Source organism: Cherax quadricarinatus, chromosome 85 (assembly GCF_038502225.1).
Source record: "Cherax quadricarinatus isolate ZL_2023a chromosome 85, ASM3850222v1, whole genome shotgun sequence".
NCBI classification, from domain to species: domain Eukaryota; kingdom Metazoa; phylum Arthropoda; class Malacostraca; order Decapoda; family Parastacidae; genus Cherax; species Cherax quadricarinatus.
Window position 1 is genome coordinate 6,323,216 of NC_091376.1, and position 27,639 is coordinate 6,350,854.

General features: G+C 37.9%; 2 protein-coding genes across 9 annotated transcripts in view; one reads left to right on the forward strand and one right to left on the reverse strand.

The window, feature by feature from the left end:
- The window catches only part of LOC128703277 (calcium-activated chloride channel regulator 1), a 482,928-nt gene that overhangs the window by 449,224 nt on the left and 6,065 nt on the right, over positions 1-27,639 (forward strand). The window lies entirely within an intron of this gene.
- Positions 1,931-27,572, reverse strand: LOC128703147 (uncharacterized). Its single transcript, XM_053797714.2, has 4 exons — positions 27,431-27,572; positions 23,868-23,992; positions 5,896-6,348; positions 1,931-3,518 (listed from the first exon to the last, which is right to left on the reverse strand). Exons 1-4 carry the CDS (start codon positions 27,464-27,466, stop codon positions 3,431-3,433), a joined length of 702 nt encoding a protein of 233 aa, XP_053653689.1. The 5' UTR covers positions 27,467-27,572; the 3' UTR covers positions 1,931-3,430.

Below are 27,639 nucleotides of genomic sequence, written 5' to 3' on the forward strand. Positions count from 1 at the left end.
TTAGCGCTTCTTTTTGATTATAATAATAATACAGGCCAGGTATTTCCCATGTAAGCTGGTGAGTGTCAAGGTTTGTTAGGCAAAAAGCACCTTCATTCTGTTCTGTAGTGTTGCTGATTACTGGAGCCATCTCCTTTAATGTCTTGCCAACCATAAGGTATCCATATTTGTCCCAGTGAATGACATTGTGTTGAGAGTCCTATGAGCACACTGATGTCTTCAAGTTCTGATGTATAATTTATAGGACTCTCAACACAATGCATGTGTCATTAACTGGAACAAACACGCACACCTTGTGATGTGACAAGACACTAAACTTATTATTACAGGAGACAAATCCAGTTGTAGCCTTGCAGCAGTGATCAGCAGCAAAACACTGGAGCAAATCCAAGGTGCTTCAGCCTAGCAAACACAAACCTCGGTATACATTTTCTTACACAGAAAAAAACCCAGCCCATAATCAAATAACAGGTAAAACCTAATAATGTACCAGTAGGCCAACTTCAGTGTTCCACTACCCTTTTTAGTTTTCGGCATGTCACCTTACACTGGTCTTATCTCACTTGCCAGGGAGAGAGAGTGCACATGTGTTTAAAACATATCTTGATGATTTGGTACTTTGAAACTCTACCCTGAGCAAAATGTCTCAGAAAGCATATTCTGAATATTATCTTCATACATATACCTGTCAGCACTATGCTTTGACATCCTCATTACTGTTGCTTCATAGATTTAACTCTGTACATATTATATTACAGGAAACCTTTAATTTTAATTTTTATTAGATATAGCTAATCTCCAAATGTTTGTACAAAGACAAACTTTCATGTAAATTTTTCTAGAATTAGCTATGTTGGAGTGAGCTACCAATCTACTGTATAATGTTAGTCATTTTTCTGAGTACTATGTATTACTACAACCAAAGAAATTATACAATATTTTTATATGAATCTAATGCTGGTTGTGCAATCGCATTTATGTTAAATCAGTTTTGTAGGTTAAAGTGTAAGTAGCAGCAGGATGAGGAACTTGTTAAATTATATCTATTGATTGCAATAGACACAAATGCAGAACAGAACTTTTAGTGAGACAAGGTTTCACCTACATAACAGTAATTTTCATTGACTTGTTAAAACCCGTTATGCAGGCAAACTGTCACCTCAATAACAGTTCTGTTCCCCAGTTGTCAGTTATACGCAGTCTCTCTATGTTTATCCAAGCATTGCACTGAAATATGAAATAAACTTAGTTTTTTATCCTTTCACCTTATACATCTGCACCACTTTGTGATAACTTTTATATATAATTTTTTTTTAGTGCTTATAAGCAGGCATGCCAAATGCAATGTTTTAGGACAAAATTACTATGGTCATAATTGAAAAAGTTCACCTTAGAGGTGATCATGGAATTCAATTTCTCATTAATTTTGAAATTTGAGTTATTGAATAAAGCATATCTCAAGAAATACTTAGAAGCCTATAGATCATACTGGAACTAATTTGAATAGGTTTCAGAATTTTTTTTAAATCTAATGTGGAACAATAGTAGTCTGGATTAACCCAGGAAAGATCAAATTTGAATATTCTTCCAAATTCCCCTAGTACAATATGACCCTTTTGGGTTTAATACTTCCCCCAAGATGCAACCCACAACAGTCAACTAGCACACAGGTACAGTACCTACTTTTACTGTTAGGTGCGAAGGAGTTAAAGGAAAACTTGTCCAGGCTCACTGACTTGTCAGGTGAACAATATCTTCACTAAGCTGCTTTGCACCCCCATATTGAGTGGCAGTAGTAAAATATATTGGATCTTAGTCTGCGTACTAATATAACACAAGCAGCGCTGGATGACCCTGCTGGTTTAGCACTTAGTTTTGATTATAATAATGTGTGTTGTACAGAATGAATACCATGTGCAAGATAATCAAATGCAAATTCACTTTTATTTCAAAATTATGTCCATGATACAATTCTCAGCATTACAGTTATGTAGTGGGATATATTTACTACTATATCTGCACATGCAATTAGGTCTCCAGTAGTGACACACATACTGACACTGTTTAGTTTAAAAGAATAATGAGAGATTAAACTATCAGAGGTGTAGCTGAATTTTTAATAAATTAGAGATGGTTTTCTCTTAAATTGCTGTATGATCCAGGTGGTTTAGCACTTATTATTATTAGCATAATCAAATTATTATTATTATAATAAAAAAGAAGCGCTAAGCCACAAGGGCTATACAGCGCTAGCATAATCAAAACTAATTCTCTTAAACTGGGTTATAATCCCTTGGCTGAGGAGTATAAAAAAAAAAAAAAAAGTCTACTAAATCTAGAGCATTCTTCTGAATTAATAACTGTACCACAAAGACTATAAAAAATACACCTCAATGACTATCAATCAAAACTACACCTTGATCATCATCATCACTATATCCTCAGGGCTATATTAAAATAAATGTGGTAGTCACTAATGATTTTTGAAATCAAAGACTAAAATCATTGATAAGATTAATGTCATTAGCAAAATATGATAGTTTAATCCTGAAGCTGATCAAGTAAAACAAAAATTACCCCCCCCAATGAACACTTCAAAAGGGAGGAGCTATAATATCCTCTTTTGGCTGAAATTGTAAAAAACATCTTAAATGAATCCAGTGCATCATATTTTATTTGATGGTAGTACGGTACTGTATGATTCCTACAGGTTTAGCACTCTCAATGAATCTAAGAATAATAATAATAATAATGTTGGTGACTGATAAAATATTTTGTGTGATCACCAACACCACATGATGCAGATTTTACCATACAAGTATGACCTGCCTGCCGATGGCTACATTTAATAAAAATGTATTTAATCAAGTTTTACAGTGAAAAGCAGTTTTTATGAATTCTTTTATCCTACATTATACGGTGGTACATGAGGATATGAACAGCTAAAAACTCAAACAAGTGTATTTATGTAAGTGCATTTTTGGGGGTCTGAAACTGATTAATCTAATTCATATTATTCCTTATGGGAACAAATTCGTTCAGTATCGGCACTCGAACAGCCTTCTGGAACAAATTAAGTTCATATCCCGAGGTATTTCTGTACCTAAAATATAATTCATTTGTAACAAAACAGTTGGTAGCAAGTGGTATTCTTTTTTTTTTGTGTGTGTGTGTGTATATGTGGAATACTCTAGAATTTTTTTGTATATTCGAGACAAAAATTTTTGTTGTGCCATAATGCCCTTGGCTCCAGTGACTTTAGGATAACAGGATTCACCTGTATTGTATTATGTTTCAAAGATTTATAACTTATTTTAAATTTAAGCCCTCATTAACTTTTGTTTTATAAACAAAGATACCCAGATATACTACATACTTAGTTGTAATCTGCTCCACTTTCCTTCCCCAACAGTTGCTTAAAACTTTGTTTTTAATCTTGTTTAGGTTTCTGTTGAGCCGAGTCAATAGGATTTGTCTTAGGTTTCTGTTGAGCCGAGTCAATAGGATTTGTCTTTTCCCTGCAAAGAAAAATGAAAGTAAAAGATTTAGAACAAAAAGGCACAATACTGTGATGAACAATACACAGATAATCCACACATAGCGGAATTTGTAAAAAGTCCAAATTTGACCAAAACATCGTCATAAGTTTCTGCTATGTGCGGGTGTGTAAAAGATATATGGTATCATAATTAAAAAAAAATGAGTTGCCTTGGACTTATGGTAATTATGAATCAGGGATATATTATTCACAAATAACCTGCACACAGGAGACTGAAACTTAGACTATACAGCAGAACCCCTGCACCCGTGGGTTCAATTTCCATGGTGTCGGTTATCCGTGGCCCAGAAATATTAAGGGGGAGAGCAAGATTCAATTAAGAAAATTTTAATAATCCAATTTCAATTATTTTTTTGTATTGTAAGTTAAGAAGATGGTATGAATTGTATACTATAAGTTTCATGAAATTTGCCCAAAAATACGAAGAGAAAATAAGTAATGATTTTTGATATGGCAACACCTTGGCAAATATGTGCCAAATTGTTAATGTTTAGGATGTTGTAGTTGAGTTTACATGAACAAGTAAAGGCTAAAGATGAATTGTACAGAAGGAAATGAAAAACATGTTGAGAAAACCTCTCAATCTCTCTCCAGGATAAAACACTGATTTTCCACCAATTCTACTCGTCTTAAGCTTATTATGATAATAATAAGTATTACTTTTTTTTTTTCAACAAGTCGGCTTTACTTACTTATATTAAAATCACCATTTGACATGGTAACAAAGTGGGAGGAGTGAAGCTAGCTGCTGATAGGCTCGGGGCTCTGTTCATATGCATCTCATACTGTCATTCCTTGTGCTACATTGATACACACCTTTGCCCACGCCAACTGCTTATTCATCCCATCCCCCTGGGCCACACCCTTGCTCTACACCCAGTAACAGCCTCCTTGTCCACAACCCCCACCTATACCACCTGTCCCTATAAATCCTCTGTGGCCACACACCTTCACCAATGTCCTCTAACTCATTCCTGCCTCTCCCACCTGTACCTCCCCCTTCTATAATTCCCCTACAGCCACATGCCTTCACCCACACCATCCCAACCAACAACCTATCCCTACACAAACCACCCATACAACTTCTGTCCATGGCTACACACTTACACCTATACCATTCCCCCACAACCACCATTCCTTCACAGCCACATATCTCCTATGTCCTCACCCACACACCTTACCTGACCTTTCACATTAACATGCTATCCACATACCTAATCACTTAGTGACCACACTCATTACCACCAACTGCACAATCGCCCACCCATCATCCAATCACCACCCACACCAGGCCACTGACAAGCACACCTTTTGCCCACATCACTCCCCCACAGCTTCAATCCCATACTGCCTCACACCTTACTCATGCTTTCACTCATCACTCCCCCACAGCTTCTAGCCCCTCATAGCCCCCACATCCACACCTTACCCATGTTTTCATGGCCCACACACCCTTAACAATGCCATCTACACTCCTAGTCATTTAGCCACCAACCACCTTAATTACAGCCCATACCAGCTGCACATTCACCTGCTCAGTCACCCATCATCCACACTAGACCACTAACACTGCCACCCACATGGTCACCATCACACAATCTCATTGTTTCCAGCCTCCATCCCTCCAACACCCAACATCACAGGTATGTATGTAAATGAAAAACAGCTCATAGGGTTTGCTTCTATCCGCAGCTTCGGGCATCTGCAATAAGTCTTGGAATGTATCATCTGCAGATATGCAGGAACTACTGAATTATTATATTCCAAACCATAGGCTATACAATTCACCAAAAATCCGCACTTATGATATTGTTATTTGTTACTGGACCACTGTCAAGTAACAAATAACAATGACTTTACAATGGACCAGGAAGAACTGAAATGTCATCATAAAGTTGCTCTCCTAAGTGTGGGTGTTTGGTGAATTGTTCCAGTCATGGTGTTGTGACTATGCAATGTATAATACGTAGGGAAAATTTATTTTGATTTTTACACACACAAATTTGTCACAGAAGAAAGTTAACACTGAAATCAATTTGCTATACAAGATTAAATACAAAATATTTATCTATTTTTTAAAAATCAAGCACAGTACCCAAGTACGGGCCTATGAAATAAAGATAGATGTAAAGTATTTACCTGATTTCTGTTTGATGTGCATTTTGAAAGCACTACATGACCCCTAAGGCTTCAGTGCTTCTTCCATAAATGTAATAATGTAATATATGATATAAATGTATAATGAGTTGTAATAGATCTTTGGTATTCAACCTAAGTCTATGATATCATACTCATAACAAACAAATACTGCACAATAGTTTACAACTCAAACTTGCCTTTTGACTGCAGATGTTGCACCTCTTGATCTATGCCTAAGTCCTTTCCTACATGGGCGTCTAGCCTCTTCTTGAGCTTCCTCTACATAATTCATATAGTTGTAATTGTTGCCATCTCGATCATTTTCTTCAAGTGCCGTCCTAATATTTCCTCGTTTATCGTAGTTTCTGTCATAGTCGTCACCATAGTCATCATCAAAGTCTTCAGTCTCTTCTTGCTGTAATAGAGCCTGACGTTCCTCATCATCTCTCTCCCTCTTCCTACCATAAAATCTGCTGCTACCTACATCTTGAGAAACCCTAGAGTAACCAGTAAAGTTGGTTGGTCTCTGTTGTTTTTTTTTATCTTTAAGCTTATTTTTCTTCTTAAATTTGGCCTTCAACTTCTTGAGGAAATTTCTTTTGGTTTGTTTTATGTGTGTCCTTACTTCTTGTCCAGGAACACTCTCATGACTGATATTAAAAAACAGAAACATGGTTTTAAATCATTATATATATATATGTATATATATATATATATATATATATATATATATATATATATATATATATATATATATACATGTATATATATATATATATAATTTATTTATTTAGTTGTAGCTACAGTTAGAGTAAGAGGTAGATGGGAAAAGAAGAAGGTGGCAACAACAAGTAAGAGGGAGGTGAAAGTGTATAAACTAAGGGAGGAGGAAGTTCGGGTGAGATATAAGCGACTATTGGCAGAAAGGTGGGCTAGTGCAAAGATGAGTAGTGGGGGGGTTGAAGAGGGTTGGAATAGTTTTAAAAATGCAGTATTAGAATGTGGGGCAGAAGTTTGTGGTTATAGGAGGGTGGGGGCAGGAGGAAAGAGGAGTGATTGGTGGAATGATGAAGTAAAGGATGTGATAAAAGAGAAAAAGGTAGCTTATGAGAGGTTTTTACAAAGCAGAAGTGTTATAAGAAGAGCAGAGTATATGGTGAGTAAAAGAAAGGTGAAGAGAGTGGTGAGAGAGTGCAAAAGGAGAGCAGATGATAGAGTGGAAGAGGCACTGTCAAGAAATTTTAATGAAAATTTGGAGTGAGTTAAACAAGTTAAGAAAGCCTAGGGAAAGTATGGATTTGTCAGTTAAAAACAGAGTAGGGGAGTTAGTAGATGGGGAGATGGAAGTATTAGGTAGATGGCAAGAATATTTTGAGGAACTTTTAAATGTTGAGGAAGAAAGAGAGGCAGTAATTTCATGCACTGGTCAGGGAGGTATACCATCTTTTAGGAGTGAAGAAGAGCAGAATGTAAGTGTGGGGGAGGTACGTGAGGCATTACGTAAAATGAAAGGGGGTAAAGCAGCTGGAACTGATGGGATCATGACAGAAATGTTAAAAGCAGGGGGGGATATAGTGTTGGAGTGGTTGGTACTTTTGTTTAATAAATGTATGAAAGAGGGGAAGGTACCTAGGGATTGGCAGAGAGCATGTATAGTCCCTTTATATAAAGGGAAAGGGGACAAAAGAGATTGTAAAAATTATAGAGGAATAAGTTTACTGAGTATATCAGGAAAAGTGTACGGTAGGGTTATAATTGAAAGAATTAGAGGTAAGACAGAATGACCATAACACAAGGCACAGATCACTCTTTGATGTTCCTTGTGTCCATCTCACACTATGCAAAAACTCAATGCACATAAAAGGCCTTAAAATCTGGAATTCATTACCTGTAAATATAAAAGAAACACTACCTGTTTATAAATTCAAGTCTCTTCTCAAAGATCACTTACTCACCCAAAACCAAATAAATACTGAATAACTGAACCTTATAAATTGTATATCTTAAATGTTTCTCACAATTATATCACATAAATGTTAAACCTAAAACCCAATCTAACTTTATTATTTTTTAAATACACTACCTAACAGAATACTCCATTCTACTGAATGTACAACAATGCATGCAACCATATGACCTGTCTTTGTAATACTCACTTGTGCTTTATAGTAATCTGTTTACATTAATGTTTTTCACTGATTTCATCATTGCTTAGTTAATCTTAAGTTAATTTTAAGCCAGCCCGTAATGCTATGCATAGTATAAGTGGCTTTGGCATGCTGCTCTTATCTGTATTTTTTTGTACCTCTGTATGTGTGCTCAAATTGTAAATAAATAAATAAATAAAAAATAAATGTACGATTGCGGATGAGCAAGGAGGTTTCAGAGTGGGTAGGGGATGTGTAGATCAAGTGTTTACATTGAAGCATATATGTGAACAGTATTTAGATAAAGGTAGGGAAGTTTTTATTGCATTTATGGATTTAGAAAAGGCATATGATAGAGTGGATAGAGGAGCAATGTGGCAGATGTTGCAAGTATATGGAATAGGTGGTAAGTTATTAAATGCTGCAAAGAGTTTTTATGAGGATAGTGAGGCTCAGGTTAGGGTGTGTAGAAGAGAGGGAGACTACTTCCTGGTAAAAGTAGGTCTTAGACAGGGATGTGTAATGTCACCATTGTTGTTTAATATATTTATAGATGGGGTTGTAAAGGCAGTAAATGCTAGGGTGTCTGGGAGAGGGGTGGGATTAAATTTTGGGGAATCAAATTCAAAATGGGAATTAACACAGTTACTTTTTGCTGATGATACTGTGCTTATGGGAGATTCTAAAGAAAAATTGCAAAGGTTAGTGGATGAGTTTGGGAATGTGTGTAAAGGTAGAAAGTTGAAAGTGAACATAGAAAAGAGTAAGGTGATGAGGGTATCAAATGATTTAGATAAAGAAAAATTGGATATCAAATTGGGGAGGAGGAGTATGGAAGAGGTGAATGTTTTCAGATACTTGGGAGTTGACATGTCAGCGGATGGATTTATGAAGGATGAGTTTAATCATAGAATTGATGAGGGAAAAAAGGTGAGTGGTGCGTTGAGGTATATGTGGAGTCAAAAAACATTATCTATGGAGGCAAAGAAGGGAATGTATGAAAGTATAGTAGTACCAACACTCTTATATGGGTGTGAAGCTTGGGTGGTAAATGCATCAGCGAGGAGACGGTTGGAGGCAGTGGAGATATCCTGTTTAAGGGCAATGTGTGGTGTAAATATTATGCAGAAAATTCGGAGTGTGGAAATTAGGAAAAGGTGTGGAGTTAATAAAAGTATTAGTCAGAGGGCAGAAGAGGGGTTGTTGAGGTGGTTTGGTCATTTAGAGAGAATGGATCAAAGTAGAATGACATGGAAAGCATATAAATCTATAGGAGAAGGAAGGAGGGGTAGGGGTCATCCTCGAAAGGGTTGGAGAGAGGGGGTAAAGGAGGTTTTGTGGGCGAGGGGCTTGGACTTCCAGCAAGCGTGCGTGAGCATGTTAGATAGGAGTGAATGGAGACGAATGGTACTTGGGACCTGATGATCTGTTGGAGTGTGAGCAGGGTAATGTTTAGTGAAGGGATTCAGGGAAACCAGTTATTCTCATATAGTCGGACTTGAGTCCTGGAAATGGGAAGTACAATGCCTGCACTTTAAAGGAGTATATATATATATATATATATATATATATATATATATATATATATATATATATATATATATATATATATATATATATATATTTTATTTTTATTATTTTTATTATCACACTGGCCGATTCCCACCAAGGCAGGGTGGCCCGAAAAAGAAAAACTTTCACCATCATTCACTCCATCACTGTCTTGCCAGAAGGGTGCTTTACACTACAGTTTTTAAACTGCAACATTAACACCCCTCCTTCAGAGTGCAGGCACTGTACTTCCCATCTCCAGGACTCAAGTCCGGCCTGCCGGTTTCCCTGAACCCCTTCATAAATGTTACTTTGCTCACACTCCAACAGCACGTCATGTATTAAAAACCATTTGTCTCCATTCACTCCTATCAAACACGCTCACGCATGCCTGCTGGAAGTCCAAGCCCCTCGCACACAAAACCTCCCTTACCCCCTCCCTCCAACCTTTCCTAGGCCGACCCCTACCCCGCCTTCCTTCCACTACAGACTGATACACTCTTGAAGTTATTCTGTTTCGCTCCATTCTCTCCACATGTCCGAACCACCTCAACAACCCCTCCTCAGCCCTTTGGACAACAGTTTTGGTAATCCCGCACCTCCTCCTAACTTCCAAACTACGAATTCTCTGCATTATATTCACACCACACATTGCCCTCAGACATGACATCTCCACTGCCTCCAGCCGTCTCCTCGCTGCAACATTCATCACCCATGCTTCACACCCATATAAGAGCGTTGGTAAAACTATACTCTCATACATTCCCCTCTTTGCCTCCAAGGACAAAGTTCTTTGTCTCCACAGACTCCTAAGTGCACCACTCACTCTTTTTCCCTCATCAATTCTATGATTCACCTCATCTTTCATAGACCCATCCGCTGACACGTCCACTCCCAAATATCTGAATACATTCACCTCCTCCATACTCTCTCCCTCCAATCTGATATTCAATCTTTCATCACCTAATCTTTTTGTTATCCTCATAACCTTACTCTTTCCTGTATTCACCTTTAATTTTCTTCTTTTGCACACCCTACCAAATTCATCCACCAATCTCTGCAACTTCTCTTCAGAATCTCCCAAGAGCACAGTGTCATCAGCAAAGAGCAGCTGTGACAACTCCCACTTTGTGTGTGATTCTTTATCTTTTAACTCCACGCCTCTTGTCAAGACCCTCGCATTTACTTCTCTTACAACCCCATCTATAAATATATTAAACAACCACGGTGACATCACACATCCTTGTCTAAGGCCTACTTTTACTGGGAAATAATTTCCCTCTTTCCTACATACTCTAACTTGAGCCTCACTATCCTCGTAAAAACTCTTCACTGCTTTCAGTAACCTACCTCCTACACCATACACTTGCAACATCTGCCACATTGCCCCCCTATCCACCCTGTCATACGCCTTTTCCAAATCCATAAATGCCACAAAGACCTCTTTAGCCTTATCTAAATACTGTTCACTTATATGTTTCACTGTAAACACCTGGTCCACACACCCCCTACCTTTCCTAAAGCCTCCTTGTTCATCTGCTATCCTATTCTCCGTCTTACTCTTAATTCTTTCAATAACAATTCTACCATACACTTTACCAGGTATACTCAGCAGACTTATCCCCCTATAATTTTTGCACTCTCTTTTATCCCCTTTGCCTTTATACAAAGGAACTATGCATGCTCTCTGCCAATCCCTAGGTACCTTACCCTCTTCCATACATTTATTAAATAATTGCACCAACCACTCCAAAACTATATCCCCACCTGCTTTTAACATTTCTATCTTTATCCCATCAATCCCGGCTGCCTTACCCCCTTTCATTTTACCTACTGCCTCACGAACTTCCCCCACACTCACAACTGGCTCTTCCTCACTCCTACAAGATGTTATTCCTCCTTGTCCTATACAAGCAATCACAGCTTCCCTATCTTCATCAACATTTAACAATTCCTCAAAATATTCCCTCCATCTTCCCAGTACCTCTAACTCTCCATTTAATAACTCTCCTCTCCTATTTTTAACTGACAAATCCATTTGTTCTCTAGGCTTTCTTAACTTGTTAATCTCACTCCAAAACTTTTTCTTATTTTCAACAAAATTTGTTGATAACATCTCACCCACTCTCTCATTTGCTCTCTTTTTACATTGCTTCACCACTCTCTTAACCTCTCTCTTTTTCTCCATATACTCTTCCCTCCTTGCATCACTTCTACTTTGTAAAAACTTCTCATATGCTAACTTTTTCTCTCTTACTACTCTCTTTACATCATCATTCCACCAATCGCTCCTCTTCCCTCCCGCACCCACTTTCCTGTAACCACAAACTTCTGCTGAACACTCTAACACTACATTTTTAAACCTTCCCCATACCTCTTCGACCCCATTGCCTATGCTCTCATTAGCCCATCTATCCTCCAATAGCTGTTTATATCTTACCCTAACTGCCTCCTCTTTTAGTTTATAAACCTTCACCTCTCTCTTCCCTGATGCTTCTATTCTCCTTGTATCCCATCTACCTTTTACTCTCAGTGTAGCTACAACTAGAAAGTTGTATATGTATATGTATATATATATATATATACATATATATATATATATACATACATACATACATACACACACACACACACACACACACACACACACACACACACACACACACACACACACAGTGGACCCCCGCCTTATGATATTAATCTGTTCCCGAGAGCTCATCGTAAGCTGAAATTATCGTAAGCCGAATTAGTTTTCCCCATAAGAAATAATGGAAATCAAATTAATCCGTTCCTGACACCCCAAAGTATGAAAAAAAAAAATTTTACCACATGAAATATTAATTTTAATACACACAAACTGAAGAAGACATGCACAATTGCTACTCTACTAAGAATAGAATACATGACACTTACCTTTATTGAAGATCTGGTGATGATTGATGGGATGGGAGGAGGGGAGTGTGTGGAAGTTATTGTTTAGAAGGGGAATCCCCTTCCATTAGGACTTGAGGTAGCAAGTCCTTTTCTGGAGTTACTTCCCTTTTTCTTTTAATGCCATTAGGACCAGCTTGAGAGTCACTGGACCTCTGTCACACAACAAATCGGTCCATAGAGCTCTGTACCTCCTGTTCTTTTAAGACTTTCCTAAAATGGGCCATAACATTGTCATTGTACAGGTTGCCAACACGGCTTGCAGTAGCTGTGCCAGGGCGATTTTCATCCGTAAAGGTTTGCAGTTCAACCCACTTTGCACACATTTCCTTAATCTCTTTTTTCAATTCCATACTAATTCTTGCCCTTTTTACCACAGGGATGGCACTAGAAGCTTTCTTGGGGTCCATGGTGACTTATTTTGCAGTTATAAGCACTAAAAACACTGGGATAATGTGAAATGTACCGAATGTATACGTAGATGCGACCGCACTGGCTGGCTTGTAAACACTGGCACTGAGGCCACATGTGGGACACATCCCAGATGAATCACGTAAGGCAAGTTTTTTATCGTAAGGCGAGGCAAAATTTTGGAATTTCTCTATTCTTTCAGAGTGGTTGTTTTGCATATTCTGAAATCACCTGTTTACTGTGATCTTATTGCATATACAGTGGACCCCCGCTTAACGATCACCTCCAAATGCGACCAATTATGTAAGTGTATTTATGTATATGTATGTTTGGGGGTCTGAAATGGACTAATCTACTTCACAATATTCCTTATGGGAAAAAATTCGGTCAGTACTGGCACCTGAACATACTACTGGAATGAAAAAAGTTCGTTATCCACTGTATATATATATATATATATATATATATATATATATATATATATATATATATATATATACATACATACATACATACATACATACATACATACATACATACATACATACATACATACATACATACATACACACACACACACACACACACACACACATGTCGTGACGAATATGTAAAAGTGGTCAATTAGCAAGAACTCATTTAAAATTAAGTCCTTTCTAAAATTTTCTCTTATACGTTTAAAGATATATTTTTTTTCATTAATGATAATGTAAAAATTTTTAATTTTGCACCAACAGAATCTTAGAAAACTTACCTAACCTTATTATAACAAGAGCAATTTATTTTAGCCTAACCCAACTAAATATATTTTAGATTTGTTTACAGTAATTTAATACTAAACAAACAAAGTGAAATATGTTAGGTAAGACACATATGCAACAGTTGGGTATTTATATTTCGAAACGTTTCGCCTACACAGTAGGCGAAACGTAGGGCCTTTCATGTGCATTGAGTTTTTGCATAGTGTGAGATGGACACGAGGAACATCGAAGAGTGATCTGTGCCTTGTGTTATGGTCATGTGTTCTGTTAAGGTTGCTAAGGAGATGTTTGAGGGGAGGGTTTATGCCAGAGTTAAATGTTCTATGTATGTAGTAGGTGCAGTAATAAGTATGGATGTTTTGTATTGTGAGTAGGTTTAGAGTTTTGAATATTGGTGGAGTGTGTTTGTAGTGGGAATTTATCATTCTGACTGCAGCCTTTTGTTGGGTGATTAGTGGTCTGAGATGGTTTATTGTTGTTGAGCCCCATGCACAAATTCCATAGGTGAGATAGGGTGAGATAGGGATAAATAAGTGAGTGATATAGGGCCAGGAGGGCTGACTGTGGAACATAGTACCATATCTTCGATAGTATGCCTACGGTCTTGGAAATTTTTTTGGAAATTTGTTGTATGTGTGTTTGAAATTTGAGTATTATCAAGGTGGATTCCTAAGAATTTTCCCTCTGTGAGTTTTGTGATAGGTGATCCATTTATCATTATGTTTAGAGACACATCTGCAGCTCTGTTACCAAACTGAATGCAGTAGGTTTTGTCAATGTTTAGAGTAAGTTTGTTGGTCCTCATCCAGGTTGATATTTTCTGTAATTCGGTACTTACAGTATTGGCTAGCATGACTGGGCTCGGGTGAGAGTACACGTATGTAGTGTCATCTGCAAATAGTGTGGGTTTGAGTAGTTGCAATGCATTTGGTAGGTCATTTATGTATATGAGAAAGAGAAGAGGGCCTAGGACACTTCCTTGTGGGACACCAACTGTAATTGGCTGTGCAGAAGAGTTTGCCCTTCCAAACAATAATACATCTCCATCATCTCCCCTCCTCCCATCTCATCACTCATCAATAAATCTTCAATAAAGGTAAGTGTCATTTATTCTTCACATATCATTGTTTTCTGTGTAGGAAAATGTATATTTCATGTGAAAAAAAAAATTTTTTAATACTTTTGGGTGTCTGGAATGGATTAATTGAATTTCCATTATCTCTTATGGAAAAAATTAAATTGGCTAGCGATAAAATCGGTTAAGGGCAAGCTCTCTGGAATGGATTAAAATTGTTACCAGAGGGTCCACTGTATTTACAATAATAGGTTGCAGTGCAGAGAGAGCCTCTATTATGCTTAGGCATTATGGGCCGACTTAATTTAACCCTTTGGGGGTTTCGGACGTACTAGTACGTCTTACGACCCAGGGTTTTTGACGTACTAGTACGCCTAAATTCTAGCGCCCTCAAATCTAGTGAAAGCTGATAGGCCTACATATGAAAGAATGGGTCTATGTGGTCAGTGTGCGCAGTACAAAAAAAATCCTGCAGCACACAGTGCGTAATGAGAAAAAAAACTTTGACCATGTTTTTGGATTAAAACAGCGACTTTGCACTGTATTTTCATATGGTATTTATTGTTGTATTCTAGTTTTCTTGGTCTCATTTTATAGATTGGAAGACATATTACAGAAATTGAGATGATTTTGGCTGGTTTTACAATGAAAAGTACTGTACCTTGAAATTGAGCTCAAAGTAGCAGAAATGTTCGATTTTTACCAAAGTTCAAAAGTAAACAAATCATGCCAAGCGTCCAATACACATCAACTGGTGAGTCTAATATTCTTTCACAAGTGCACTGATATTATTTATACCATTTCTACACTAATGCAGTAGTCTGCATAACAGTAAATCTTATTTTTTTGTAAGAATAAAAATTCAAAGTGGAAAGCCAAAGAAATATAAGAGGGGCATGGGGATGTGACTAACGAACAGAGAACTTGTTATTTTAGTGCCAGGAATGTCTTTCTTGTTTATTCTGGACCCTATTTGGAAATTGGCATCTTTTGAAATTTGTGTGAAATTGGTAAAATTGCTAAATTCTGACCACTTTATTGGATAGTTGACATCAGTAAATGGGTGGTTTCTTGTACTCATTCAATAGAAAAAATGGAGTTCTAGCGAAATAGTTATGATTTTTGTCGACTAGTACACTGGAATTGGCCGAAAATAGGGCTCAAAGTGGGCAAAATCGCCGATGCGTAAACATCGTCGAGACCGCTAACTTTGTGGGAGCATAATTCCATAAGTTTTCCATCAAATTTCATACTTTTGGTGTCATTATGATCGGGAAAAGATTCTCTATCTTTTCACAAGAATTTTTTTTTTTTTTTTTTTAAATTTGGCTGACCCTGAGAACAAGTCTCTGAGAGGACCTGACTACTTAACATTAAAGAAATTTATCATAGCTGTACAATAGTTCTATTAGTTATAAATGAATCTAATTTATATAAACCATAGGATGTATTCACATTTTCAAAAATGCTTTTTATGAAACATGATTCAATTATATTCCTGCCGACAATAGATTCAAAAGTAATTCTCTCTCTCTCTCTCTCTCAACACATCAGCCATATCCCACCGAGGCGGGGTGGCCCAAAAGAAAAAACGAAAGTTCCTCCTTTTACATTTAGTAATATATACAGGAGAAGGGTAAAACAATTACAGGCTTTCGTTTTACACTCACTTGGCAGGACTTTAGTACCTCCCTGGGCAGTTGCTGTCTACCAACCTAGAGAAGAGTCTTAAACTGATTTTCATATCCAATACTGTTTTTGGGTAGGTATTTATACCACTGTAGTATTAGTCAATGTATGAACCCGGTCGCCGAGTCTTGGAGTTTTAAGATTTAGGTAATTTATTGTTTAAGTTATATAATGAGTATTTAGTCTAGGGTGAGTAAGTGGCTTTCGAGAAGAGTCTTAAACTGATTTTCATACCGGGTTTCTTTAGTATTTTCTGGTAATGAATTCCAAATTTTGGAGCCCTTTATGTGCATAGAGTTTTTACATAGTGTGATATGGACACGGGGTACATCAAAAAGAGATCTGTGTCTTGTGTCCTGTTAAGGTTGGTGAGGAGAAGTTTGAGTGGAGAGTTTATGTTTGCATGTATTGTTCTCTGTATGTAGTAGGCACATGAATAAGTATGGATGTTCTTTATGGTGAGCAGATTTAGACTTTTGAATATTGGGAGTGGGAACTTATCATTCTGACTGCAGCCTTTTGCTGTGTTATTAGTGGTCTTAGGTGATTTGATGTTGTTGATCTCCATGCAGATTCCATATGTGAGATAAGGGTAGATGAGTGAATGATACAGTGCAAGGAGAGCTGATTGTGGAACACAGTGCCGTACCTTTGATAGTATGCCTACTGTCTTAGAGATCTTCTTGGAAATTTGTTGTAGTATATGTGTCTGGAATTTGAGGCTACTGTCAAGGTGGATTCCTAGGAATTTTCCCTCTGCAAGTCTTTTGACAGGTGATCCGTTTAGTGTTATGTTAAGTGGAACATTTGCAGCTCTATTTCCAAACTGAATGAAATAGGTTTTGTCAGTATTCAGAGTAAGTTTATTAGTCTTCATCCAAGCAGATATTTTCTGTAATTCGGCACTGACAGTGTTGGCGAGTATGACTGGGTTTGGGTGGGAGAAGACATATGTTGTGTCATCTGAAAATAATATGGGTTTGAGTAGCTGTGATGCAGTTGGTAGGTCATTGATGTAGATGAGAAAGAGAAGTGATCCAAGGACACTTCCCTGTGGGATTCCTACTGTGATTGGTTGAGTGGAAGAGTTTGCACCATTTGTGTACACATACATATTGACTTCTGTTACTAGGGTATGAATTTAGGCAGTTGAGGGAGTGGCCTCTTATACCATAGTGTATCAATTTTGTGTGCAGCAATTCATGATCGACTATCAAAAGCTTTACATAAATCAATGAAAATTCCCAGCAGGACTTCTTTCTTCTCGAGAGCGGTGTATGATAGCATCATTTGTGCTTTTATTATTCCTGAACCCAAACTGACAGGGGTTTAGTATGTGTGAGATGAGGTAGGAATAAATCCATCTATGAATTAATTTTTCAAAGATTTTGGAGAGCAGTGGTAAGTTAGATATTGGTCTATAGTTATTCAAGTCAGCTTGGTCACCTCCTTTGTGGATCGGGGTGACCCTTGCTATTTTGAGAACTGCTGGTGTTGGACTAGAGAAAATGTTATTCTTGCCGTCACTTCTACAAGTCGCCTGGCTACCACATCTGATATTTATGTTAATTTATTCTACTGTGGGGTGTAATTATCATATTTATATGTTATGTAGCATGTTTATTATATAATTTTGAAAAAATATCGTAGATGGATTAATGGAAATGTCTATATTGCAATATACAACATTTAATGCGCCCAAGAGATTATTATTATCAATATGACATCAAGAGTAGAGAGACTTTTAGTGATTTTAATGTGTACCTGCATGCCAGCACAGTGTGTAAGTGTATTTAGGTACAGGTACACACAAGTATAATTATTAGGGTACATATACAACACACAATAACTTTAAGATACAGTAGAGCTCCACTTTACGGCGTTCCGCTAATACAGCGATTTCAAATTATGACCAAAATTTGCTATACGGCAAGCATTCTTTCAAATACGGTGCGCCCCATCCGGTTTGTTTACATTCTCCGTGAGCACATCTATTATGTCTGGAACCTTCCAAAAATTTCAAGTGTTTTAAAGTTATTGCATATTTTATATGTACTCTGATAATTATACTTATGTGTACCTGTACCTAAATATACTTACACACTGTGCTGGTGTGCAGGTACACATTAACCCTTTCAGGGTCCGTGCCGTAGATCTACGGCTTTATCAGTGAGCTTATCAGCTCACTCTAATAGCTGTGAGCGGTAAATTTAGGCCTAGATATGAGAGAATACATCTATGTGGTATGTGTGCACCACATAAAACAAATCCTGCAGCACACAGTGCATAATGAGAGAAAAAACTGGGATCGTAATTTTCGATTAAAACAGCAACTTTGCAGTGTTTTTTTTTGTATGTTTTTATAGTCGTATCTGCGATTTCCTGGTCTCATTTGATAGAATGGAAGATATATTACAGAAATATAGAGGATTTTGATTGGTTTTAGTACTGAAAATGGCTTGAAACTGAGCTCAAAATAGTGGAAATGTTAATTTTTTGCCAATGTTCAAGAATAAACAAATGACTTCACATGCCTAATACGCACCAGCTGGTGGGTCTAATATATGTTCACAAGTGTTTACCTGGAGTTTACCTGGAGAGAGTTCCGGGGGTCAACGCCCCCGCGGCCCGGTCTGTGACCAGGCCTCCTGGTGGATCAGAGCCTGATCAACCAGGCTGGTGCTGCTGGCTGCACGCAAACCAACGTACGAGCCACAGCCCGGCTGATCAGGAACTGACTTTAGGTGCTTGTCCAGTGCCAGCTTGAAGACTGCCAGGGGTCTGTTGGTAATCCCCCTTATGTGTGCTGGGAGGCAGTTGAACAGTCTCGGGCCCCGGACACTTATTGTATGGTCTCTTAACGTGCTAGTGACACCCCTGCTTTTCATTGGGGGGATGGTGCATCGTCTGCCAAGTCTTTTGCTTTCATAGTGAGTGATTTTCATGTGCAAGTTCGGTACTAGTCCCTCTAGGATTTTCCAGGTGTATATAATCATGTATCTCTCCCTCCTGCGTTCCAAGGAATACAGGTTTAGGAACCTCAAGCGCTCCCAATAATTGAGGTGTTTTATCTCCGTTATGCGCGCCGTGAAAGTTCTCTGTACATTTTCTAGGTCGGCAATTTCACCTGCCTTGAAAGGTGCTGTTAGTGTGCAGCAATATTCAAGCCTAGATAGAACAAGTGACCTGAAGAGTGTCATCATGGGCTGTGCTGATATTATTCGTACAATTATTACAATATTGCATGACAGTAAATCTTCTATTTTTTTGTTTGAATAAAAATTCATCATGTGAATTAAAAATCAAAATGGAATTCATTTGTAAAGCCTGAAAATGTAACTAATGAACAAAGGAAATGTTAGTTTAGTGCCAGGAATGCCTGCATTGTTTATTCTGGACCCTATTTTGAAATTCGAATATTTTGGACTTTGCACTAAATTGGTCAAATTACCAACTTCCAATCACTTTATTTTGTAGATGAAACAACTGAGTTGGCAATTTATTGTGCTCAATCGATAGAATAGAAGTAATACTAGTGAAATAGCTAAGAATTTGGTCGACTGGAATAAGGTAATTGGCCTAAAATGGGAATCAAAGTCAGCAAAATCGCCGATGCGTAAATATTGCTGACACATCAAAATTCGCGAGAGCATAATTTCATCAATTTCCCATCAAATTTTGTACTTTTTGTTTTATTACCTTCAGAAATATATTCTCTATCATTTCATAAGAAAAAATAACAAAATTATTTGACACTGGTGTGCACTTTGAAATTTGGCCTCTGGACCCTGAAAGGGTTAAAATCACTAGACAGGACTCACAGCAATGGTTTTAAGCTGGAAAAATTCAAATTCAGGAAGGATATAGGAAAGCACTAGTTTGGAAATAGAGTTGTGGATGAGTGGAACAAACTCCTGAGTACAGTTATAGAGGCTAAAACATTGTGTAATTTTAAAAATAAGTTAGAAAAATACACGAGTAGGTGTGGGTGGGTATGAATTGGACCTGACTAGCTTGTGCTACTAGGTCTGATGCCATGCTCCTTCCTTAAGTGGAAGTGACCTGACTAGGTGGGTCATTGGGCTAAGCCAGAGGGTGACATGGACCTGCTTTGCATAGGTCAGTAGACCTGCTGCAGTGTTCCTTCTTTCTTATTTTCTTATGAGAGGTTATTAACCCCTTGAGGGTATATCCCATAGTTAAATGTGATGAAGAGAGAGAGAGAGAGAGAGAGAGGGGGAGGGAGATATCTAGTACACTAGTTTGTCCACAGGGTCCAAGAATTTAAAAAAAAAAATTATTTTTTCGTACGAAATGGTAGAGAATCTTTTTCTGAAGGTAATAAAACAAAAAGTACGAAATTTGATGAAAAATTTATGAAATTACACTTGTGAATTTTACTGCATCGGCGATATTTGCGCATCAGCAATTTTGCCCACTTTGACTCCTATTTGAGGCCAATTACACTATTCCAGTTGACCAAATTCTTAGCTATTTTGCTAGTATTACTTCTATTTTATCGATTGAGCACAAGAAACTGCCCAGCCATCTACAGCCTCTCCTCACTTAACAACGGAGTTTCGTTCCTAAGAACACATCATTAAATGAATTCATTGCTAAGTGAGGAGCATACTATAATGGGAGGGAGTTTGTGTCAACCATCTTTGATATTGTTTTAATGTCACCTTTGCACCATTTATATTTCTGGTATACTGTATTTTTAAATGTTTATACAGTAGTGTACTTTATATTGAAATAAGGAGAATACAGGAAATCAGCTCTAATATACATTACAGTGGACCCTCCCTTTTCGTCTTTAATTCGTTCCAGAGAGTACAACGAAATGAGAAATTGACTAAAACTGAAACCATTTTCCCCATAAGAAATAATGTAAATCCAATTAATCCATTTCAGACATCCAAAAGTGTAAACAAAAAATACATTTTATAGAGAACAACTATATTCCATGGCTTATTTATCTATCACAATTCATCTAATATGATATAATAAACAATACGTATTAATAACATAGAAACATGATATATACTCTAGAATGAATAAAATATTTCATTACATATGTGAGGAGTAAGTGGTGATGTTGAGTTTACAAGGGCCACTGAGAGAAACAGTACATATTAGTGGTGGTGGAGGCTGCAGCGGAAGCCACCAACACAATTCACACAAACAATATATGTAATTTATAAATAAGAAATATTTACACTTACTGTACCTTGGAGATGCTGGCATTGGTTTAGGGTAGTGGAAGATAGGTAGGGCAGCATATGTTTGTCAGTGGCCCTATATACCTCCAATAGCTTTGGAGGAGTCAGTTTCATGTCCTTTTTCTATCACTTAATTGCTTATTTGCTACACTTTATCACTGGCTGGCACTATAGCCTTTATTGACTCCTGCTGCTTTGGTATCGTACATATCGTAGAATCACTGAAGGCACATTCTCCCCTCTCTCTTGCTCCTCCACTATGGTACTTTGCTACGAGTTTTTTCTTGAATTCTATCATGTTTCTCACCTTCTTTATCAACGGGCTGGCACTAGCAGCTTTCTTTGGGCCCATGGTGGCTTACTTAGCAGTCACACAGAATAATCAAGTGCAAAAAACAATGAATTATTACAAAATGTTTCCTATGGCCTCAGAGGATAATGTTCACTTACCCATAAACAAAGAGACACTGCCTCCTCAGAATGTGTGTGTGTGGGAGGTTGTGTGCGCGGCACACTAGGACATGTACTGTACCACCAACGAGAACAGAGGAAAGCAACAAAAATGGAGGCAATAATTTTACAGAAAAAATCGGTGATAACGGAAATGAGCAAAAACAGAGCCCAACGAAAAGGGAGGGTCCACTGTATTTAGGTACAAATACTGGTCAGAGAGCCCATCGTAAGTCCCAGGCATTGGTAAACGAGTATGTCGCTAAGTGAGTAGAGGCTGTATTTCAACTACCCAATAAAGTGATCAGAAATTGGTAATTTGGCCAATTTCACACAAAGTCCAAAATATTCCAGTTTCAAAATAGGGTTCAGAATAAACAATGCAGGCATTCCTGGCACCACAATAACGTTTCCTCTGTTTAACTTTACAGAAGAATTCCATTATGATTATTTATTCACACCAAAAAATAGAAGTTTTACTGTTATGCAACACTGTAATAATTGTATAAATAATAAAAGCGCATTTGTGAACATATATTAGTCCCACCAGTTGACATGTATTGGACGCATAATGTCATTTGCTTACTCTTGAACATTGGTAAAAATCGAACATTTCTGCTACTTTGTGCTCAATTTCAAGCTATTTTCAAAATCATCTTTATTTCTGTAATATACCTTGCATTTTATCAAATGAGACCAAGAAACCGTGAATACAATCGTAAAAAACAAATAAAAATACACCACAAAGTCGCTGTTGTAATCCAAAAACACGGTACAGTTTTTTCTCATTATGCTCTGCGTGCTGCAGGATTTGTTTTATATGGTGACACTTACCACATAGATGCATTCTCTCATATCTAGGCCCAAATTTACCACTCCCAGCTTATCTGAGCTCATGATGTAGTACTACGGCTTGGACCCTGGCTTCAATGCCGTAGAACCATGGGATGGACCCTCAAAGGGTTAAAAGCAGAAGTGATATAAGAAGGGTGGAGTATATAGAGAGCAAAAGACAGGTGAAGAGAGTGGTGAGGGAGTGCAAAAGGAGAGCAAATGATAGAGTGGGTGAAGCAGTGTCAACAAATTTTGCTGATAATAAAAAAACAATTGGAAATAAATAGGTTAAGAAAGCCTAGGGAACAAATGGATTTAACAGTTAAAAGCAGAATAGAAGAGTTAGTAGATGGGGAGTTGGAGGTATTGGGAAGATGGAGAGAATATTTTGAGGAACTGTTAAATGTTGGAGAGAGAGAGAGAGAGAGAGAGAGAGAGAGAGAGAGGCAGTAATTTCATGCATTGCCCAGGGAGGTATAACATCTTTTAGGAGTGAAGAAGAACCAGATATGAGTGTGGAGGAGGTGTGTGAGGCACAGTAGTAAAGATCTGGTAACAAGGGTAAGGAATTTATTCACAAAATAAATGAATGAAAGCCATGACACTAATAGCTATCACAATGATATAGTATTTTTATGGATTGGGACCCAATATACTATTGACCGAGGAAGTTATGGTAGTACTGATTAACAATTAACACCTGATTAATAATTTGGAGAACAAAATTAAAGGAAAGTTGGAGTCCATTCTGGACCATTATCAAGACTGAAACTTTGTTTAGTTTCACTCCAAATTATGGGTTAGTCATCATGTCTCATGAAATTGTAATAACACGATTGCAAACAAACCAGGGAACAGGTGGGGTTTGAACCCATGGCCAGTCAGTCATAAAACTCTCAGGCTAGTGTGTAAGAAACTCGGCCAAGTGGTTTAAGTGGTTTACACACTGACCTAGAGTTTTACCACTCACTCACCATGGGTCATGGCTTCAAACCCCACTAGTTCTGTATTTTTTTTTATGGGTTAGCCATTAACTGTTGCAGCTTCATTTACAGTAGTAAAGAGTTGGTTACACTGGAGGGAAACCAGTATCCTTACTTCTCTAAGCTGAGGGAGGGAGCCAGTGTCAGATCACTACCATAATGCTCATCTTGCATCAGTTCAAGGACTTTGTTCTCTCCATATGCATCATCTCTGAGGCTCTTCTGATATCCTACCTGCACCTGATGGGTAAATATTATGTCAAAATGACAAGTGTAAATATTATAACTAAGATCTACAGTATAACAAACATATCAAATATGAAACATTACCCTATTAGCATATGCTTTACTTGCTGGACACCATCTATAATGACTTTATATTGGATAAGAAGCCTTGGGGCTGTTTGTTAACTGAAAGAGGATATACAGGTGCTCCTCGACTTACAATGGGGTTATGTTCTGACAAACCCATAGAAAGTCAAATATGAATGTGATATGCTAAATAAGTAAAGAAATAACTATTATTATTATTAACACACTGGCTGATTCCCACCAAGGCAGGGTGGCCTGAAAAAGAAAAACTTTCACCATCATTCACTCCATCACTGTCTTGCCAGAAGGGTGTGCTACACTACAGTTTTTAAACTGCAACATTAACACCCCTCATTCAGAGTCCAGGCACTGTACTGTACTTCCCATCTCCAGGACTCAAGTCCGGCCTGCCAGTTTCCCTGAACACCTTTATAGATGTTACTTTGCTCACACTCCAACAGCACGTCACGTATTAAAAACCATTTGTCTACATTCAGTCCTATCAAACATGCTCACGCATGCCCGCTGGAAGTCCAAGCCCCTTGCACACAAAACCTCCTTTATTCCCTCCCTCCCAACCTTTCCTAGGCCGATCCCTACCCTGCCTTCCTTCCGCTACAGACTGATACACTCTTGAAGTCATTCTGTTTCGCTCCATTCTCTCTACATGTCCGAACCACCTCAACAACCCTTCCTCAGCCCTCTGAACAACAGTTTTGGCAATCCCGCACCTCCTAACTTCCAAACTACGAATTCTCTGCATTATATTCACACCACACATTGCCCTCAGACATGACATCTTCACTGCTTCCAGCCTTCTCCTCGCTGCAACATTCATCACCCATGCTTCACACCCATATAAGAGCGTTGGTAAAACTAGACTCTCATACATTCCCCTCTTTGCCTCCACAGACTCCTAAGTGCACTGCTCACCCTTTTCCCCTCATCAATTCTATGATTCACCTCATCTTTCATAGATCCATCCGCTGACACGTCCATCCCAAATATCTGAATACATTCACCTCCTCCATACTCTCTCCCTCCAATCTGATATCCAATCTTTCATCACCTAATCTTTTTGTTATCCTCATAACCTTACTCTTTCCTGTATTCACTTTTAATTTTCTTCTTTTGCATACCCTACCAAATTCATCCACCAACCTCTGCAACTTCTCTTCAGAATCTCCCAAGAGCACAGTGTCATCAGCAAAGAGCAACTGTGACAACTCCCACATTATGTGTGATTCTTTATCTTTTAACTCCACGCCTCTTGCCAAGACCCTCACATTTACTTCTCTTACAACCCCATCTATAAATATATTAAACAACCACGGTGACATCACACATCCTTGTCTAAGGCCTACTTTTACTGGGAAATAATCTCCCTCTTTCCTACATACTCTAACTTGAGCCTCACTATCCTCATAAAAACTCTTCACTGCTTTCAGTAACCTACCTCCTATACCATACACCTGCAACATCTGCCACATTGCCCCCCTATCCATCCTGTCATATGCCTTTTCCAAATCCATAAATGCCACAAAAACCTCTTTAGCCTTATCTAAATATTGTTCACTTATGTTTTGCTGTAAACACCTGGTCCACACACCCCCTACATTTCCTAAAGCCTCCTTGTTCATCTGCTATCCTATTCTCCGTCTTACTCTTAATTCTTTCAATAATAACTCTACCATACACTTTACCAGGTATACTCAACAGACTTATCCCCCTATAATTTTTGCACTCTCTTTTGTCCCCTTTGCCTTTATACAAAGGAACTATGCATGCTCTCTGCCAATCCCTAGGTACCTTACCCTCTTCCATACATTTATTAAATACGTAATAGCACCAACCACTCCAAAACTATATCCTCACCTGCTTTTAACATTTCTATCTTTATCCCATCAATCCCAGCTGCTTTACCCCCTTAAATTTTAACCTACTGCCTCATGAACTTCCCCCACACTCACAACTGGCTCTTCCTCACTCCTATAAGATGTTATTCCTCCTTGCCCTATACACGAAATCACAGCTTCCCTATCTTCATCAACATTTAACAATTCCTCAAAATATTCCCTCCATCTTCCCAATACCTCTAACTCTCCATTTAATAACTCTCATCTCCTATTTTTAACTGACAAATCCATTTGTTCTCTAGGCTTCCTTAACTTGTTAATTTCACTCCAAAACTTTTTCTTATTTTCAACAAAATTTGTTGATAACATCTCACCCATTGCTTCACCACTCTCTTAACCTCTCTTTTTTTCTCCATGTACTCTTCCCTCCTTGCATCACTTCTTTGTAAAAACTTCTCATATGCTAACTTTTTCTCCCTTACTACTCTCTTTACATTATCATTCCACCAATCGCTCCTCTTCCCTCCCGCACCACAAACTTCTGCTGAACACTAACACTACATTTTTAAACCTACCCCATACCTCTTTGACCCCATTGCCTATGCTCTCATTAGCCCATCTATCCTCCAATAGCTGTTTATATCTTACCCTAACTGCCTCCTCTTTTAGTTTATAAACCTTCACCTCTCTCTTCCCTGATGCTTCTATTGTCCTTGTATCCCATCTACCTTTTACTCTCAGTGTAGCTACAACTAAAAAGTGATCTGATATATCTGTGGCCCCTCTATAAACATGTACATCCTGAAGTCTACTCAACAGTTTTCTATCTACCAATACTTAATCCAACAAACTACTGTCATTTCGCCCTACATCATATCTTGTATACTTATTTATCCTCTTTTTCTTAAAATATGTATTACCTATAACTAAACCCCTTTCTATACAAAGTTCAATCAAAGGGCTCCCATTATCATTTACACCTGGCACCCCAAACTTACTTACCACACCCTCTCCAAAAGTTTCTCCTACTTTAGCATTCAGGTCCCCTACCACAATTACTCTCTCACTTGGTTCAAAGGCTCCTATACATTCACTTAACATCTCCCAAAATCTCTCTCTCTCTCCTCTACATTCCTCTCTTCTCCAGAAATAACTACCATCACTAAATAAGTAAATAAACTAATAATTACTGTAACTAAATACCATACTGAAATTTAAACAAATGAATACTACAAGTTACGGACTTGCCGCCTTCATGCTGAATAATTACAGTATCTCATGTTTCATCTCCAAAGTAATTGCTTTTGCATCATCATAAAGTCGAAATATCATAAGTCAAACCATCATAAGTCAAGAAGCACATCTATAATTAAAACATTTATTACCCTACTGGCATGTGCTTTATCTGCTAGACACCATTTATAGTGGCTTTTTGTTGGATAAGAAGCTTTGGAGCTATTTGTTAACTTAAAGTAAATATATATAAGTATAACAAACAAAAATTACCAACCAGTGCCAGAAGGAAAAGTAACACAGGTAGCTTCATGGTAATGGTAAGTGGAGACCCAGCTGTGTAGATCTTTTCGCCTCCCCTGCTTGCAGCACACTGCTGATGGCACCCACATCCTGCCTCTTATAAGTGTAAGGAATGCAGTGCAACAAGGACATAATGACAATTGGTTTGAGTCCAAGGTCCCATTAGTTCAGCCACAAGAACGA

What these genes read in the sequence shown, in the direction of transcription:
- LOC128703147 (XM_053797714.2), bottom strand. Translation starts at nt 27,466, where the DNA reads ATGAAGCTACCTGTGTTACTTTTCCTTCTGGCACTG. An exon ending in TACTTTTCCTTCTGGCACTG is followed by an intron (nt 23,993 to 27,430) that starts GTTGGTAATTTT and finishes TTTACCCATCAG; the next exon opens with GTGCAGGTAGGATATCAGAA. An exon ending in GCAACATCTGCAGTCAAAAG is followed by an intron (nt 3,519 to 5,895) that starts GCAAGTTTGAGT and finishes TTTTCTTTGCAG; the next exon opens with GGAAAAGACAAATCCTATTG.